The 19,445-nt window shown below is 35.2% G+C and overlaps 1 protein-coding gene and 1 long non-coding RNA gene across 5 annotated transcripts; one reads left to right on the top strand and one right to left on the bottom strand.

Annotated features, from left to right (window-relative positions):
* Positions 1–1,361: 1,361 nt before the first annotated feature.
* LOC110796978 (uncharacterized) lies at positions 1,362–6,921 on the bottom strand. Of its 4 annotated transcripts, none has more exons than XR_008933127.1 (8): positions 6,688–6,921; positions 6,461–6,581; positions 5,824–5,970; positions 4,642–4,731; positions 4,180–4,247; positions 3,840–3,917; positions 1,841–1,901; positions 1,362–1,737 (listed from the first exon to the last, which is right to left on the bottom strand). It is a non-coding gene; the product is annotated as an uncharacterized lncRNA (long non-coding RNA). The 4 variants fall into 4 exon arrangements; XR_002535718.2 differs by having other exon boundaries at positions 5,819–5,970; XR_008933128.1 differs by lacking the exon at positions 4,642–4,731.
* A 7,876-nt stretch (positions 6,922–14,797) lies between these two features.
* LOC110796973 (uncharacterized) lies at positions 14,798–16,514 on the top strand. The gene is made up of 5 exons (XM_056842015.1): positions 14,798–15,439; positions 15,548–16,065; positions 16,161–16,211; positions 16,311–16,429; positions 16,477–16,514. Exons 1-5 carry the CDS (start codon positions 14,798–14,800, stop codon positions 16,512–16,514), a joined length of 1,368 nt encoding a protein of 455 aa, XP_056697993.1.
* Positions 16,515–19,445: the final 2,931 nt, after the last annotated feature.

A 19,445-nucleotide genomic window follows, 5' to 3' on the forward strand; every position in this document is an offset into this window, starting at 1 on the left:
ACTATTGCAATTTTATTTTGATTTGAGTTTATTTTGCCTAATTAAACTTTTGGTTGCGATTTTAGTCTGATTTAGTGCTCCCTCTGTTTGTTGCGATTTTAGTATTTTAGTCTGAGTTTATTGATGAAATTATAATTTGTTCTTATTTCTACTTATTTTGTTAACTTCAAAGATTGTAGGATGCCATAATTGCCAAGAAAATTTGAGTTTTAATGGTTTATCCCTAATGTATTACACTTAATTAATGTAATTGCGGCAGTGACTTGAAAAGTTTTTGGTTGGATAAAAGCGTAGTACTCGTAAAATTAATCCTAGTAGTATTCCAGTTATCGCATAATTCTTTTTGTATATAGGGCCCATTTTTTAGATTAAGACTCGATTAGAACAGGGCCTCCAAAATATTCAAGACGGCCCTGGAATCTATAGATACCTCATTCAAGTAAGCGGAAAGAGCAGCAGTACTTTGTTAACCCCATGAGATAACTCCTCCTAGTTCCTCAGTGTACCGAAGGGTCCTCCAATCTTTGACATACAATCAAATGTACATTTAGAGTGCCATCTATGCAACAAACAAATCAATCATCAAACAAATTTCGTTGCTAAATAAAACCTCAGTTCCAACTGAAAATTCGAACAAGTTAACTTACGAAAGATGAAAGATAAAATCCTTGCACTTTCTTCTAGACTTTCCATTAGATTATATTTCTGGTTGTCCTCATTAACAGTTGGGTAGGTCTTTCCCATTGATTAAAAGTCTTGAGACAATAATTTTTCCCATGTGATACTAATATATCTCGGCAAGAGATGACAAATACATGTCCACACAATTTTCTTAAATGTCAGTATCCCATATCCCATATCCAAGTTGTATACTTGGATTTGATATTAATCATTATGAAGTAGTTGTTGAGAAAATACCTAGATTATCACATAATTGTATATCTACTACTGAGATTTGAGAATTTGTACTTATGCTAGTTATCTTTGTCATTTTTCTATTTCCGATATATATAGAGTAATAAAAAATAGTTGGTGCCCAGGATGGTCAAGATGGTACCCGTCCTGATTCCTCGAACTTTTTTGTCAAATCCTGTAGGCACGTCATACAAAAAGCACAAAATCACACCCTCTTATAATTCCAGCAAACCCCGTACCCAACGGAAATTAATGTAAAAGTGTTGTCTCACACTTTTGAATGGACACCACATATGGCTTAGGCAAGGAAGCACCTTTATGAAAATGGCTTTTAATGAATCCAACAACTACAATCAACTCTACAGAGATCATTCCAAGTAGAACTGATCAAATGTCTAATATTAGAACTTTCTTCAATACTATTAAAAACTTTAAGATTATCATCATCAACTAACTCAATATCAACATCAATAACATAAATGTCAACTACTGGTTCCTTTGGCTTGTTACTCATACAATAAGTAGTCTAAAACCCCGTCAAAAACAGTTAATGAAAAATGACATACAATAGTTCTTTTATTACACCACTAACATTCAAAGAAAAAACTCAATTATAATAGGAAATTAGTCTAGAATTAAACCTTGCTCCTAGCAGTGTATATATACATCCCACAGTAGGAACCTTCTTCATCATGAGGCACCGACTTCTCCTGTTATAATTCATCTCTATCACTTCCACTACTTTAGGTTGTGTGGTCAACACTTCCCTCTTCGTGGGTGACTTTGGTACCACACTTCCTTTCCCACCACTCCCTGAGCAGCCTGCAACATCAAAAAACAATTTCAATATCTTCCAGCAAAAACATTAATCCAACAGAAACACTATAACAATCAGCCCAAGTCAATTTAAGAGTTAATTATAGACCTTCTTGATCTTGTTATCTCATGCAACACATGCGTTAGCTAGTAATTTGGCCCCAAAACTCCTGTAAACATGAAACAAAATTCAGGGTTAGAAAAAATGCGAAAAATATTGAAAAAATTGCATAAAAATTCAATTAATTTGGGGAAAATCTTGTAGTGGGTCTTTGTGGTTTACAATCGAAAACTCTATATTATCAGAAAAATAAAACAATGTTAAATCAAGCATACTCCAATTAAGGTGTATTAAGAAATTATGTCATGGGCAAATATACAAGACTGCAACTTTAAAGTTTACCACAATTATTAAACCAAGCTGAAGAAATTAAACCCTGACTCAATTCCCAGATCTATTATAAAAAATCCCTAGAAAAACTGATGTAACAATTCAAGCAATTGTTGTAAAAAAAACAGTTCAAGCAAGCTACTAATAATAGTTCAGGAACAATCCAAGAGAAAACCCAAACCCATTCAAAGAAAGAAAACCCAATCTTGCAAAAACAAATCGCTACAAATCACATTAAACAAACACAGAGAAAACTTCCGATCTTTGAGTATTCTCACCATTTCTATTGGAAAGATCGTACTCCGTCACTTCTTGAAATCAAACCAACCCTTTTTTTCCGAGGAACAGCAGGAGCTCCCCCCCCCCCTCCCCCCGCAACAACAACAACTACAACAACAACTACAACAACAAAACCTCAGGTTAGGTCAAAATAAGGGGGAAAGAATCGGAATCCGATAAAATATTGGAAATCGAGCATAAGTTAAGTCTGAAAAATGTGAGGACGATGGTTTTGATTGGGGCGAGACAAACCCTAAAGTGAGTTTCACAATTCACTTTGTCATTCCAGTGACCCTTGCTAAACAGAAAGGAAAAGCAAGGAGATAGAAAGCACCAGGGTAGTAGGAGAATTAGGGGGGAAAAGGGAGGGAGGAAGAGCCGAAGAGGCCGGTAAAGAACTGAAAAAGTGAGGAGAGAGAAAGCAGCAAGGAGAGGAAAGAAGATCGGGAATAAAACAAAAGATAACCGAATGAGGTGGGCAACGAAAGAAGCATGGTAAACAATAAAAGGGTAAATCAGATATTTAACTATTGCTAAGGAAAAGACAAAAGAAAAACATGAAGGAATTGGAGGGCAAATTGGACAATCTACTTGTGGCTTTATATGTGTTATGATTGAAGGCAGCAAAATAGCTGCATTCCAAAGCACATTGTTCTTGACATAATAGTTTATGATTACATCTTTTATCTATCCAAATTATCATGAAGTAATAAATTAAATATCAAACTCATCCCCTCTAATTCCAAGTGGGACAAATATAAAATCTACTACTTCGTGTAACACTCAAGAAATATATTACTAAGAGCAAAATATAGATCATTTCAAGTTAGCTCATGGTATAGAATGCATTGCAAAAAAAAAACTATTGGTATAGGTTGATGCACGACTTTTTTTTAAAACCAAAATGTTAATTTTTGAAAGATAATCATCACTATTACTCGACCCTGACCCCAAAGATGGCGAATTCAGCTCCAAGAAAGATTGAGAAAGATCATTCAAGCTTAGAAAAGGTTCTGATGGTGTTTGGTTTACCCAGTGAGACTCAACAGTGGTATCACGGTTGGCATAACCCTCAATCCCAAAACTATCATCCCAAATCCTACCCAAAACAACATTTGGGTTCTCTAGACTTGGATCCAAATATGATGCAGGATTAGCAGAAGGTGAGTATTCTAAAGCATCATATAAAGATTTCTCAGTGGCTTGGAGAGCCCTGTAATCTTGTACAGTAGAAGGGACTTCATCCAAATTCTCTTCCAACAGAATATCACTTAAAAACTTGAGGCAAGCATCAGAGATATCAGGTACATCAGAGGTTATGCAACTCTCACTAAAGTCAATCATGGTTTTCAAATATTTCACCTTCAAACTATATTGATAAATTCAATCAAAACTCAAATTTATTCGGAAACACCCTTAACAGACAGCATGGACATACCTTGCTACTGTCGACTTAGCCACCCTCGTCATTATTCCTAATCAGATCGCCGTCCTCCTATTCATCTTCACCTTTAGCCTACAATTTTTCCAATCAACAAAATTCAGATCGACGGAATATTACATTAAAAAAAACAATTCACTCTCATAGTCTATCTCATAGTCTAATTCACTCAAAAACAAAAATTAAAACAAGAAAAAAAGGTTGATAAAAAATAATTAAATAAATCAAAATTCAAATGGATTCAAAACAGTAGGGAGTACCAAAATAAATTCAATTTTGCCACCTTCGAGAAATATTTAATCAAATTTCCATAGTGGTAGAACGTGATCCAACAAACCTGGAGTTTTAATTACCCAAAGCCGCCAATGAAGTTGTTCAAGAGCTGCAGTAATCCGATCTTCTTATCTGAAAATCAAAAATCCATAATAAATAGCAGCATTTCGTTCGAGAAACAGAGAAAACTAATAAGAATTTGAACAAAAAAAATAGAAGTATTGCAGTAAATCGAATCATTAACTTCTCGGTTCCTCCCTAGTTTTTCCAATATAGAGAAAGGGAAAATATAACTATAGAGAAAGCCTAGGAAACAACAATGATCAGAGTCATAAATTGGTAACTGGAAAGCATGATTTTAAAATTGGAAAGCGAGAAGAAAGAATAGAAACGACGCCAAGAAAAGTGAAGGAAGGTAGGCAGTTTGGGCGGGAAAATATTGAAGGAGGAGGTGACACGTGTACAGTTTGGGGGGAAGAATGATATCAGTGACACGTGTACAACAAATTAGGTTTTGGTCGCTCACTCTCAGGCAGTAGATGAAGTCTGAAGACTTCTGTTAAACAATCTTTGGCAACTTCAAGGCCTTCAAGATCAACACCAGGGGCAGGTTCAACTGTCAAAGGATTAAAAAGATTATTTATTAAGATAAGTACATGAAATCAATATCAAGACAAGCTGAAGGGTTTTTGCTATAAAATCAATTCAAGGATAATCCGTTAAACACAAGTCATATATGATGTTTGATAATATTCTTCTGCAGCTGGAACTTTTCTATTAAGCTTGTTCATGACCCAACTCACAAAAAGTAAGAAGATTAAAAAGAAATATGTATGAACATAATGTATGACTATGTAGGAAAGAAACGTATCACCAACTCCTATGAAGCATAGTTGTTTAAGGAAGAGAAAAAGATATTATGACAAGCTATTAAGCCAATAAGTAAACAAAAACATTAAATTTGTTTCAGCCAGAAAGTACATATGAAGAGAGCTACTCCCCCCCCCCCCCCCCCCTTACAAAGTAAGATAGTATGTCTATGAGCAAACTCTGTAAAGATAAGGCTGAACAACAAACAAAATTCAATATCTATGCTCCCAAATCACCACCAAATTCACGAGAATCCCTCGCGTGCATTGCATCAAATACTAAGACCGAGAGGGATAACACTATATATCCTTCCAAGTATCAATAATTTTACATTCCTACTTCCTAGTACAAGTATTCAGCTTGCAATAACTGAGTAATGGTCAAACAATAAAGCCCATAGTTTGTCCCCTTTGAATGATGCAACTTAGGTAGAAAGAGAGAAAATGAAAAAAAAGAATAATCAACATGCCATTCTCTTACAAGTTATAACTGCCTCCCTAATTTATAATTCCTAATTCCAACCAACTTGCTCTCACATTCACTGAATTTCACCAACTTCTTGCCCAAGGCAGTCTCTAACTGACATTTTGCCCACTCATGTATGCTGCATTTCCCAAATTGTCTTTCCTTGTACGTCTGACAAACTTCATCCTAACATGGCGGATAGGTGGGGAAGCTAATGCACTACAATCACCCCAACTATGTTAAGCACATAACCCCCCCTCCCCCCTCAAATGACCAGCTTAATTCAGATCATGAAGGAATATACAAAGTAAGCTATTAACACAATAGATTAACAAAAACAAGATCGAATCAATTTCCAGGTAGAATACCTCACAATGATATTCATTGATTGGACCATTGACAGAAGGCTCTCCTTAGATGCGCCTTAGAGCCACATTCTCTACTACCATGACGATAGGATATCTGATCACCAGATACACCACCATGCCAATTGAACCAGATATTAAGACTTCTGAAACACCTGTTCATCAAAGAAGATGAACTTCTGTTACTCCAAATGTCTGGTATTCATTTTTTCTTATTCTTTGTTTTTGAAAGTTATATTTGGGAAATATTAAGATTTTTTGGGTTTTTTTTTTGTTTTCCCTTGTTTTCTTACTTTTCTTCGTTATGAAAATAACAATTCAGAATTGAAGACAAATCTTATTTGCTTTTTGATCTTGTAAAAGTAGATTTTAAGTTTCTAGAGGAATGAACAACATAGTAAACCTTTTAGTAAATCATGGTTACATCATAAAAAGCAAACAAACAAGACTTAGCTAACATCATTCTTTCACCACAAGTGTTACTCCAGTTCACAAAATCAACTAACTTTCAAGCTCTAAAAATTGAGCTAAAACAGCAAAATCAACAACAAAACCACTGAAATGAACCAATTGTGTTGAATTAGCATGATAAAATTAGATAAAATAACGATAAAAATATCAAAAAAAAAAGTGTAAAATTTTCACCTTGCGATACTCAGACTCCTCAAAATCCTCGAATGTGCCCTTCGATCGTCATAAACCGATGGAATCCTTATTTGCTTTGTATTTGCAGACTTGATTTGTTATTTCTCCCGACCGATGCAGACTTGTTTACATCAAAATAGGAAAACCCAGATTTCTAAAATCAACAAGGTTGCATAAAGAATTTTGAATTTAAGAAATGAAGACAAAATTACAATTAAAAAATAAACCTGATTGTTGATGCATTGAATGGGTGTGAATTATGAGGAGATGGAACAACAACCACCGTAGATACTTCAAATCCGGCATCCTTTCGTCGCCATTTGATGTGCTTCACCAAAGTCGATGAATTTTGTTGCGAGGGGGCGGAGGAGAGAGAGGAAAGAAGCTAGGGTTAAAAACTGAAATGGGGAAAACATTCCCAGTAAACGGATCATGAGAGAGCAAAATCAGAAGAGAGAAAGACACAGGTGCAAAATGGGATGAGATCATGTATAAGTACGTGGCAGTATCTGGAGGAAGGGCACACTCCGTAAAATCGAAGGATAACAAAGGGCAAAATGGGCAACTCACTGTTACATGAATAGTAATGAGAGTTCAAGCCTTTATATGTGTTAGGATATATATATATATATATATATATATATATATATATATATATATATATATTTCGAATAAATTTAATTAAATTCGAAAAGAAAAAAAACGTACTTAATTCACATAAACGAAAAGTTTCAAATAAATAAGTTAATTTAGAACTTAAATAAGAAATATTAATATGCTTTCAAACAAAATAAAATGAATTTGGTTCCCCAAAAAAAAGTACGCATTTTTTTAATGATATTATAAGTAGGAGTTCAATTCTAGGAAATTCGTTTTAGGAAAATAGCTAGTTTAGGCGCCTAAAAATTATTTAAATAAAATCATAAGCTTCTAGATACCACTTTGTAACACCCCGACCATTCTTCTCTTTCTAAAATAACCCTTTTTATAAATATAACTATAGAGAATTATCAAAGTATTATCGCCCGTGTGAAAACGTAACGGCTTATTCAGAATTTCGCAGCGGAAAACATAAAACTAACTTTTAGGTTTATAAATAATCGATTACAGATTTAATCCAAAAACCAATTAACGAAAATAAGGAGATGTAAATAGTACGACAAGTTTAAAGTTCAAATTAACAAACCCAAGTCACTTAGCAAAACAAAATAAATACAAGCTCTCTAATTCCGATCCCAATGATGCATCATCTTCAAACCTGTAGATGGACAACGCTTATTGATCTTTAGAGACTGCTCACCAAAATGGGTCATCACAAGATCAATAAGGCGTAGCCATGATCAACACACACAAACAAGGCACGTAATCAGCAAAGATGAGTACTACATACTAAAACAATAATAATCATAACATGATTCTATTAAACGAACAATCCTAACATGATGCTAATAAAACATAAGTAAGGGCAAACAAAACATATTAATTCGAAGACCACACTTGACTAGACTGGGCTAGACTGGACTATACTTTTATAACAATAACATTATTTTAATTGAAATAGTCAATGGACCGAGTTGCTACTAGAAGCCTTCACTAAAGAAGACGAGGTACGGGTGCGACTCCGTAACCCCAATGACCTACGATATCGAGGAACTTTTGACTGAAATAGAACCGGTGATTAATCCGTCCCCGGGAAAAAGCCATAGGCGACCTATGACCCCAACTCCTGATTGTCCGTCACTTCAGACGTGCACAGTCTAGAGCTATTGCTACTCAGTTTTACTTTACATGATTTACAGATTAATACTTTGTTATGACTCAACAATCACATAAGTCATACAATCAACCATTAATCACAACTGTTTTTATCTTGTAATTAAGTAAGTGATCACAAAGGTATCAATCAAGACTTATTCCAATTAATTCAACCTTTCCTTTAATACTAATCAACCCCTCTATATGGGTATAAGATTTCAACTTACTAAACAAGGTCCTCGGCCCTCATAAAGTAGTGAAAAGCTAAAAGGGAACAACGATCAATCAACCCGAATCAATATATGTATAAAATAATCTAGTATTCCCAACCAACATGTTTGCATCAATCATCCATACTAACATGTTATAATTCTCATAACGAAATATATGTTCAACATGTCCATCCAACAATATTAAACATGTAATTTCAACATAACCAAGCTCATCAACAATTTCAACATGGTTTCAACAAATATCACACATTTCCAAGCACACGGGTATGTACCTACCTTGTGTAAACAAATTTATAGGCTACTATAACAATCTCAAGGGACTACAAAGAATTCTCCACCTAAAAACAACCAGTAAGGATTCCCAATCAACTTCTAATCATTCACAATAATAACAGAGCATTCTAAATACATCCTAAACATATTTAGAACCTTGCCCAATATCAAAAATCGAGTATTTGATTTCCTAGCATAATAATTATTGAATCAATGATTGAAATTCGTGGAAAACTCTTCGCAAACATCATACTTTAAATTTTCAGCAATATAAATTCGTTTAAAACTTTTCCAAGGACAATTTAACATGCCTAGAACGTTGAAACAATAATTTTAATAATCCACAACCATCCTACCATGATTTAAAATCATTAAAACCTTAAAATTCATACTTTAAATAATTCAAACTCTTATTTCAATCAAATTATGTAATCTGAAAATCAATAATTTAATTATGCAAAACATATAAATATGAAATTCATAATTAAATCATAATACTATAAATTTAATTCAAGAAAACATGAATTAAATTAATAAACATAATTAAAGCCCTAACTTAATTAAACATGATTAACAAATCTGAAAAGAAATTAGTTTATAATATCAACATATAACTTGAATAAATATAAATTATCAAAACTACTAATTTAAATCATGAAAACTTTAATTAACTTATTAAAACATAAATACTAATTTAAATAAATTGAAGGGGAAGAAATAACCAAAATTAAGGAGGAGAGAAGTAGCTAGGCTGGGCGGCGGTGCACGGCGCGGCAGCGACATACGGTTGGGCTGGCGAAGGTGGTGCTATGCGGGTGGCGAGGAGACTCGTGAAGGCTGTGCAAAACAGAAATAGGAGTGAGGGAAGCAAGCACGAAACAAAAGATAGGAGAGGACGAAAGAGAGAAAGAACCACGGGGAGGGGAGAGTGTGTTACAGGCGGAGGAGACAGGTGTCGGGTGGTGGTTTGGTCACCAGCAGGAAACAATTGTGGCAACTGTGAGAACCGAAACAGGTGAGGAGGAGAATGACAAGAAATTCGAAACAAGAAAGAAGAAGGAACAAATAGAGGGGAGAGGGGAGTTACCGTCGACGGCGGTGAGAGCAAGGCGGCGCGGCAAGGGAACGACGCGGCAACCGCGAGTAGGTGGTGGTGGTGCGCTGCTGGTGGTGGCTGAGCAAAGAGAGGAGCAATATTTAGGTTTCCTGGTTCACGTGAGGGAGAAGGAGTAAGGAGAGAAGAGGGTTTTGTGTTTTTATTTTTTTGCTTTTTACGTGCAATTGAAAGAGGGAGTAAAGAGTTTTGGGTTTATAATATTGGGCATTACCCAATTGGGCTAGAATTAGGATTTAGTTTTCGGATTTCAACCCAAAATTGATTAGGATCGTTTTCTAAATTCAATCGGTTTTCGTAATTCGAATTCTTTTCAACGTGAGATTCTAAAATTATTTTGATTTCGTAAATCGTTAAAAATATTCAAAATGTAATTAACTAAAATAAATATACGTTAATTATATATTTACTATTAAAATTCGTAAATTCTATTAAAATATAAATAACTATACGTTAAAATATATTAATAAAATTTATAAATTTACGGGGGATTTCACCTACGCTTAGGTATTCAAGGTACGTACAAGTCTAGGGTGACCACACTTATTTGTCAAGGGACATTACATGATTGTTATTGATGTGAATTATATTTATGTGGACTTGGTGGATTCATATTTGTTTTGGTCAACGATCATGTGGATTATTATATTGGAAGTATTGATTTATTGGTTGAGCAAGCATGTTGGGATTATTATGAGTATGGATTTCATTGTCAATCAGGTTGTTCAATGTCTATGCATGTATGGTTTGTTTCACATGCAAGGGATGAATTATTTATTTTTATGCTATTGCACGGGATGTCTAGCATACTTTTGAGCCAATTATTCGTACCACGTTGTACTATTTATTTTACCACATGTGAAGGGTTAGCTCACGTAAGCCACCGCACATGTAGGGTTCAGTTGGGAATATTTTATATGAAATGAATTAGGATTTGTCGTGCAAGGGCACAACCCTCATGTTAATAGGCATGATGTGGAATCTCACCTTTTGTGAGAAGGAACTTGGTAGTAATTTCACTACGTCTTGATTGATTGATCACAAGTCTTAAAGGATTAAAATGAGATTGGTTTGGTTGTCGTTTATTAATGTATGTATGTATGTATGTAAGTTCGTTGAGTCTCGAGTTCGCCTTTAATAAAATATTAATAAATGTAAAGTGCAACCAGAACAAGCTTCAAAACTCTTGGAACGTATATACCTTGAGTATGAACAATGGGGGGAGACTTGCCGGAAAGCTTGAATCTCCTACTAATGATACAAGACATTGTTTCATTCAATTTATGCGCTGGAATTCCGTCAGTATGGCCGACACTCGGTATGGTCCGTTATTTATTATTTACTATGGTGTTTGGTGGGCTCCCAACACCATTCCTTTATGGAACATCCTTTTGGCCCGTTCGAAGCTTATTCTAATTAAATTGTGAGTCAAGAGTCGAGTCTTGTATTCAAGATTTACGTGTTGATTATTAAATGGCTTTTGCATGTTGATTAGTACTTAGTGAGTGATGCATGTTTATAGTTTTATTTCACTCTAGCCTTGTAAGTACTCAGCTTTTGCTGACTACGTGCTTTGTGTCTTTTTGTCATGGCCTTTGCCTTAATGACCCTATGATGATCCATCATTTGCACTTGCATTGTTGGGGAGTAGAATAATATAGCAGGTTGGTAGATCGAAGTACGATCGAAATCATGTGGCTTGGGATGATTGAGAGAGTTGCATTCTTTCGTACTTTAAAACTATTTTAAATACTTTCATCATGTTTTGGGTTGTTGAATTTTAATACTTTGGTTTTAGGGCCGTTATGGTTCCAACTTGTAGGAGGCCTCAATAACTATTATTTATGTTGTTTGAAAGTTAGTTGACATTAATTTCCGCTGCGTAATTCTGCTACTAGCCTTAACAGTTATTACGGTGGCGGTAATACTTTAGTAATTCCTTTATTTTAAGTTGGAAAATGGTTTTATAAAAGCAAGGAATTATTAGGGTGTTACAAAGTGGTATATTAGAGCTTAGTTTCATTCCTTCTTTGTAGTAAGCAATACTACAAAGTGGTAATCGGAGACTAATGCTTCTTTGTAGTAATTCATACTACAAAGTGGTAGTTGCGGAACTTTAGGATTTTTTAAAATATTATTTTCCTAAAGTCAAAACGTATTATTTTGAGTACTCAATATTTTAAAGGTCAAATATCAATTATTTTGGGTCGTTTGAAATAAGTTGAAAAGTTTGGATTATTATTTAAATTAATTAATTTTTTCCGAAATTTTTAATTATTTGAAATTTTCGAAATAAATTCGAATTTATTTCTTTTAATTTTTCGGATTTTCTTTTAAATGTCCGAATTTATTTATTTATTCTAATTTATTTTCGAACTTAAAAAAACAAAAAAAAAATCAGATTTTCTTTTAGTTAATATCCGAATTTAATTCATTTAAATTAATAATTCTTTTTAATTTTCGATTTTAATTTTAATAATTTCAACTAAGGTAGGAGTTATTTCTTAATTAATTTCGAAATTTAATATTACTTTCAAGTGAGGAATGGGTAGATTAAGAAGGGCATATTAGTTTAAGTATGCATTTTATGTGATTATGTGATTTAATAATTGCCATGCATGTATGTGTTTAGACCATGTTTTATTTTGCCTTGTATGATTTTTTGCATCATAATTCATGTTGAGCATATACTTGTGCATTGAAATTGTATGGCTCCACGAACTAATTATTGTATCCTTTTTGGGTTGGAATTTCTTTGGGAACGCGTTAGTAATACTTTTTAGTTGTGAATTTTCAGGGTTTAAGATGCTACCTTCTAAGTTCTCAAGTCTAGGATACGTAGAGAAGCTGGATAACGAGACTCCTCATATGTATGTTCAAAAGATCGTGTTTCCTTGCTACTAATTTGCTTCAACCAAGGATATGCCACATCTTAGGCAAAATGATATGATGGCTAGTATGGTTATTCATTGTTTGCCCCATAAGAACCCTTACATAGACCTTAAGAACAAGTTCAGTGACATGCACTATAATGATGGTACCCCTAATTGGTACAAATATGGGACTGGAGATGGTAGGTGGAAGTATGATACTGAGGTTCTCACTACTATCTTAGAGGTTGCGGAGAATAGCTATGAGGATGGGAAATACTCTGCGGGTCTAGGTATGGGCTATGGAGGAGAAGAAAGTGATGGTGAAGATGGTGCGATGCATGATGAGCAAGCTAATGATATTGAGGAGGATGATGATGATGTAGTTAAGATTGAGAATCCTAATCCTGTAGTTCCTGAACCAACAATTGAGATATCTAGTGGATCTGAGGATGAGCTTAAAGAGAACAATGTGGTTGATAGTGAGCCACAACAGGATGATGAGGCTATGGATGAAGACTTTGATCCGGAAGAAGACTCAGATGATCCTAATGATCAAGACTTTACTCCAGAGCAATACAAAGAAAGGAATGATCGTCGTGATAACATTAGTCTTTAGAGAAATGTAATCCTTATTTATTTCGTTGAATAATAAAGTGGCAAAGCTACTACTTATGATTATTAGTTCAATTACAGTTTGGAGAAATAAAAGTTATATCAATAATGGATGTAAGACTTATCATTGAAGTATTAATAAAAGCATTGAATTTCCTTTTCGGTATCTCTTAAGTTCAAATTTCAATTCTAGGTTTCGTGGGTATCGCAAAGGGATTAATTGTTATTTCTTCAATGAAATTTTATGTGCAAGATGGTCAATTTAGCAACCATCTAAAATTACATGCATTGAATAGGTGGGAGAGAAGGCCCAAAGTTGGCGCCAACTTCCCCTAGGACGCGTGTCATTTGTGTTCTTGTTGTGAGTGGGTTCGTTGTCGAACTAGTGCCTTAGTAATGTCGTGTCCAACAAATATTAAAGTTAGTCTTTGAAGGAAATAAGTCCTTCACCCAAGGTGCATTAAGTCTAATACCAAGGTTCAGATTAATTGCGAACAATTAATTCAGTGAGATCAAGTGATCGGAACAGCTAGCTGGAGCAATGCTTCCGATCATTGAGTTCTAATGAATATTAAGCTCACAGCTTACTCTTGACTGAACCTACAAGGTCACACCAATGACACGTAACAGATCACCGGATTAAATGAATCGGAAATTCATTTAATAGCTTTTCGGGAATTAGTTGGAAAACGTATTATACGACACGACCTTGCATCGGAATCGTATATCGTATCGCGAATATTCGTAAGCTAGGCGAAACGAATAAATCGTATCGTACGATGGTGATTCGTCGTATACGAAACGATAAATAATATATCGGAAATATATTAAATCGCGAATACGAAGAGCGGCCCACGAGCCGAGTGCACGAAGCACTCAAGGCCCATGGGCGCACTGGGCATGCAAGCAAGGCCGCAACAACACGGTAGCGATGGCCCATGGTCGAGCGAGCTGCGCGTGTGTGCGCGCGGGCCGAAGCAGCGACACAGCAACAGCAAGCGCGGCCCACGGCCCAGCGTGCTGTGCTCGTGTGCTCTTGCGCGGGCTTGCTGGCCGGCCTTGCCCTTGTGGCTCGGTCGGTTAGTAAGGTTATGTTAATAACCTTCTAACCCTTTTTCCAACACATACAATTCAGTCACACAAAAACCCTAGAGTCACAGAGAACCCTAATTCTCTATGTGCCTCCAAAGTGTGTTCATCCCAAAAGGCAAAAACTCTTGATCGATTGTCTAAGCTACGATAATCAAGACGGATCTGATGGTGTCGGTGAACCAAGTAGAGGACCGACAAGTGGAGTTCTAAGTTCGTGTTCGTTGACAATTTGTGGAAAACACGCTTCAAACGTAAGTCTGCTTAATATGTGCTTTACAAGTGTCTTACTAAGGTGCTGTGTGGAAGGCTTAGACAGATTCTACCAGATCTTATCTTAGAAAACCAAGGGGGCTTTGTGCATGGTAGGTTCATTGTTCATAATATAATGGTTGTTCAGGATTTGGTGAGACAGTATGGAAGGAAGGGTGTGAAGCCTAGTTGTCTCATGAAGATAGATTTACAAAAAGCTTATGATACTGTGGATTGGCAATTTCTTCAGGAAATGTTAGAGCAGTTAGAGTTTCCACAGCATTTTGTAAACTTGGTGATGCAATGTGTTTCCACTCCCATGTTCTCTCTGATGTTCAATGGTTCCATGCATGGGTTTTTTAAATCCAAGAGGGGTTTGAGGCAGGATGATCCCATTTCACCACTCTTATTTGTCATATGCATGGAGTATCTGTCAAGACTCTTACATAAGATGAGTGATATGCCTTTGTTTGATTTCCATCCAAGGTGTAGAGAGATCAAGCTCACCCATCTGTGCTTTGCTGATGATTTGATCTTATGTTGTAAGGGTGAGTATCCTTCTATTCTTTTGCTGCTCAAGACTTTTAAACTTTTCTCTGTTTCTTCTGGCCTCAAAGCTAATCAACAGAAGTCATCTATTTACTGTCATGGCATGTCAGATACTGAAGTTCAGAGGGTGGTAGATGTTTCTGGTTTTACCAGAAGCAATCTTCCTTTCAAATATTTGGGGGTCCCAATTTGCTCTAAAAAGATCTCTGTAGCTCAATGTAGTCATTTGGTGGATAAAATTGTTGCTAGAATCAAAATTTGGAGCTCCAAAAATCTGTCTTATTCTGCAAGAGTGCAGTTGATCAATTCTGTTTTGATGAGTCTGCATATCTAATAGGCTCAAATTTATGTGTTGCCAAAGAGTGTGTTGCATGACATTGGGAGGATCTGTAGGGCCTTTTTGTGGAGTGGACAAGCATACAGTCAGAAACCTAGAAATGTTGCTTGGGATAATACTTGTTGTGGCAAGCAATTTGGTGGTTTGGGTTTTAGGGATATAATTCTGTGGAACACAGCAGCAATGGGCAAATATGTTTGGGCTCTGACTATTAAGCAGGATAATGTGTGGATCAAGTGGATCTCTTCAGTGTATCTCAAAGATGGGGATTGGTGGGAGTATAAACCTCCAGTTGCTGCAAGTTGGTATTGGAAGCAAATCTGTAAAACAAAAGAACACCTGAAGCAGTTCTTCACTCAGTCTAACTTCAGAGGTATGACAACTTATTCTGTGAAGCAGGTTTATGAAACCATAATTGGCAATAAACCTAGAGTACATTGGGACAAAGTAGTTTGGAATAGATTGAATAACCCCAAACATAGATTTATTGGCTGGCTAGCTATGCAGCCAGAATTGGAGTTAGTCAGTCAGCTATGTGTTTGATCTGTGGGCAAGGAGATGAAACTCATCAGCATCTGTTTTTTCAGTGTGTTTATAGTTGTGATTGCATCAGAGCTGTTAAATCCTGGTTGGGTATGTCCACTAATAGTAACAACCTCACCAGGTTGATTAATCAAATTGGTCATAGCAGGTGGTCTAAATTTAAGAAGCAGGTATATTATGCAGTTTTGATGGCTGCAGTGTATCTGATTTGGAATTGTAGGAATACTAGTTTCTGGGATAACTATGTTCCTACTGTGAATCATACTGTGAACAAGGTAAAGCAAGTGGTGAGAGGTAGAATTCATGCTGTCATGCCTAAGAGTGTTAGCAAAAGAGACAGTGAGTGGTTCATGAGTTTGTAATGTTGTAGCTTGTTGTTTTTGCAGCTTTGTATAGCTGGTTGTTGCTGACTCCTTGTGATTAGGGTCCAACCTAGTTGGTTCGTAATGCTTGGAGTTATCTTAGGTTGTATTTTTGTTTGACATTAATATATCTCTCACTTGCTTAGCAAAAAAAAAATCTGTGCTTTATACATGCTTCCTGGCTTTGGGGATTGTTTCCGCACATGTTATTATGTTTAACTGTATTCCCATAGATTGGTATCATGAGCCTTATGTATTCAAAGCATATTTTAGCATGATTTATTTGTTTTTGCATCTGTCGAAAATTTGGGATTTTTTGTTGAATTTTCGGAATTATTATGAATTATTGGATGAATTGCGATAAGCTGTTCCGAAATCAAAAAGATTCTTTTTTCGATTTTTAAAACCCTAATCTGATGGAAAACGATTTTCTAAGATCAACTCATGGGAACGGATTTGCAAAAACAGGCCTCGAAGCGTCGTTTTTTGGGCGTTTGTGTTAATATTTTAATAAAAATTAAAAGTGTCGGACAGTAATTCAATTAAAAGGTCGACCTAAACTACTAGGAATTGCTTGAAATTTTGAGACAATGTTTCTGGGTATATTCTCGATCTATGGTAATAATTTCAGATTTTTCCGATAAGTATAAACCCTAATTTTTCCTTTCCCCAATTCGTAAAATTTAGAACCCTAATTATTTTTTAAATAATTTAGGTTTAATAATTCGGTTAATTAGGAAAGGGAATATAATTTCATGGGTCAGTGGCTAATTTTAAAAATTATTGGATTAAAATTTTGAATGATTTCGTTAATTTTAATCGCACTTAAACCTAATATTAAAATCTGAAATTTAAATGTTAAAAAACGATTTAAAGTTTTGGATTTTATTATTTAAAAGTTCAAAATTTTCAAGTTGATTCGTTCGTTCTTAAAAATTTGAATAATGTTAGCCGTGATTTAATAATTAAACGAAATTGGATTGTCGTTAAAGTTTATTAAATCGTTAAAAATCGTTGTTTTTCGAAAATAAAAATTGGAACCTTTTTTTGAAAAATAATATTAATGCAAGTTCGTGAAATTAAATTTATTTTGAATTGAGTTGGTCCGTAGGCACGAACCAAAGGCACGAACACGATGTGTGGTGGACGTATGGCTCGACGAGCCATGCGGGCTGCTGTACGAGTGCCGAGCCGCAGCGACACGGGCAGCAGCAAGCGAGTTGCGTGCCTCGTGCGCGCTGGGCGAGGAAAGGGCAAGCAAGGTTGTGCCTTGGCTTGCGAGTGCTGCGACGAAGCAAGGCGCAAGGCCTGCGACGTGCAGCACAACGATGGGCACAACGACGAGCGCGCAGGGGCAGCTAGCGCTGTGGGCACGCATGCTCGGCTGCGGGGTGTCGAGCGTTGCTCGTATGCCTCGTAGGCCACACACAAGGGGCAATGGGCTGGGCGCAAGTCTAGCCCAACAATGCACTTGGACTTTTTCGTTGAAAATTGTTTATTTCGTTGGGTTTCGCATATTTGCATTAATTTGGGCTAACGGGGTATTTAATTTAATATTTTATTTGCTTGGGCCGGGCCGCGAGTTTTAATTTAATATTTCATAATTAATTATCCGGAATAATTATTGGTTTGAGTGGGAGCCACTAAATTAAATTAAAATGAAATAATTAATTTTAATTATTTTCGTAGGTCGCATTATTTTAATCAAATTCGATTTTAATTAGAATAAAGTCTAAGGATTAATAATTTGGAAATTGATTAGTCTTTTAGGACGCGTTTATGTGAACGTGAATTTTAATTAATTCACGTAAATACTTGCATATTTATATGGGCCATTCGTTTTAGCATACGAATGGATGAATGCATAAAATATATATATTTATGTAATGCAGGTACTCCAAGTGACTAGTATGGCCATTTAGGATAGTGAAATACGGTATGCGTACCGTTCTATCTTTGAATGTAAAGTTTTAAATATGGTCTGCGTACCATGGAAATTTTGATGTAATTTATGATTTTCAAGTATTTCTAAGTTTGGAACTTTAAGTTAGCAATTGAACGAAGATTCAAGACGATGCCAAGCTAACAAGGAGGTGATGTAGATTGGATGCTTCAAAACAAGATGTTTTGGGTCATACTAGATCACCATTTATTTATGCAATTTGATATATATATATATATATATATATATATATATATATATATATATATATATATATATATATATATATATATATATGTATATATATATATGTATATATATATATATATATATATACATATATATATATATATATATATATATATATATATATATATTATGCGTGAATGTATGAATGTATGTATGCTTTGCATGAATAGGTTGTTTCATATGACTCGATTAGATTAAGTTCACTAAATAATCGAACCAACATAGAAAAAACTAGGTCCAAAGTAATATTGAGTTTAAAATTGCCTTCCAAATCAAGCACTTACAAAAATCTAAGGATCTAAGGTAGTAGGTTTACGCTAAAGCGAGGTGCTATTTTAGTTGACTTAGGTGGTAAGGCGTCCTAAAGGAGCACGTTGATTGTGGTTTCAACTCAAACAACTATGGCATTATGTTGTGGCAATGGGATAAATTATGGTATTACTTTATTAACCAAGAGTAATTTGGAGATTACTAGCAATAGGTTTTGCTTACCTAAAATCTTAAACTAGCAGTAGGTTTTGCTTACCTAAAATCAAACAAACTCAAGAATAGATATATGTTTCTTTATGAGCGACTCATAGAAACAAAAGGTATTGATTCTACCACAAATCTGAGAACATATGGTTGTTTCTTAAGATAATGTCTTTTAGGAAACCATCATATTTCCAAAAAGGCAAGTGGGAGAAAAATGACCTCGAATGAACTTCGAGTCAAGCAACAAAAAAATGTAGGATACTTAGGAGTCTTTGGAAAAGCTCCGTACTTAGAAGTCTTTGGAAGAGCTTCAGGAAGACTTTAGAAG

The sequence above is a fragment of the Spinacia oleracea genome, chromosome 4, assembly GCF_020520425.1.
Source record: "Spinacia oleracea cultivar Varoflay chromosome 4, BTI_SOV_V1, whole genome shotgun sequence".
NCBI lineage: Eukaryota > Viridiplantae > Streptophyta > Magnoliopsida > Caryophyllales > Amaranthaceae > Spinacia > Spinacia oleracea.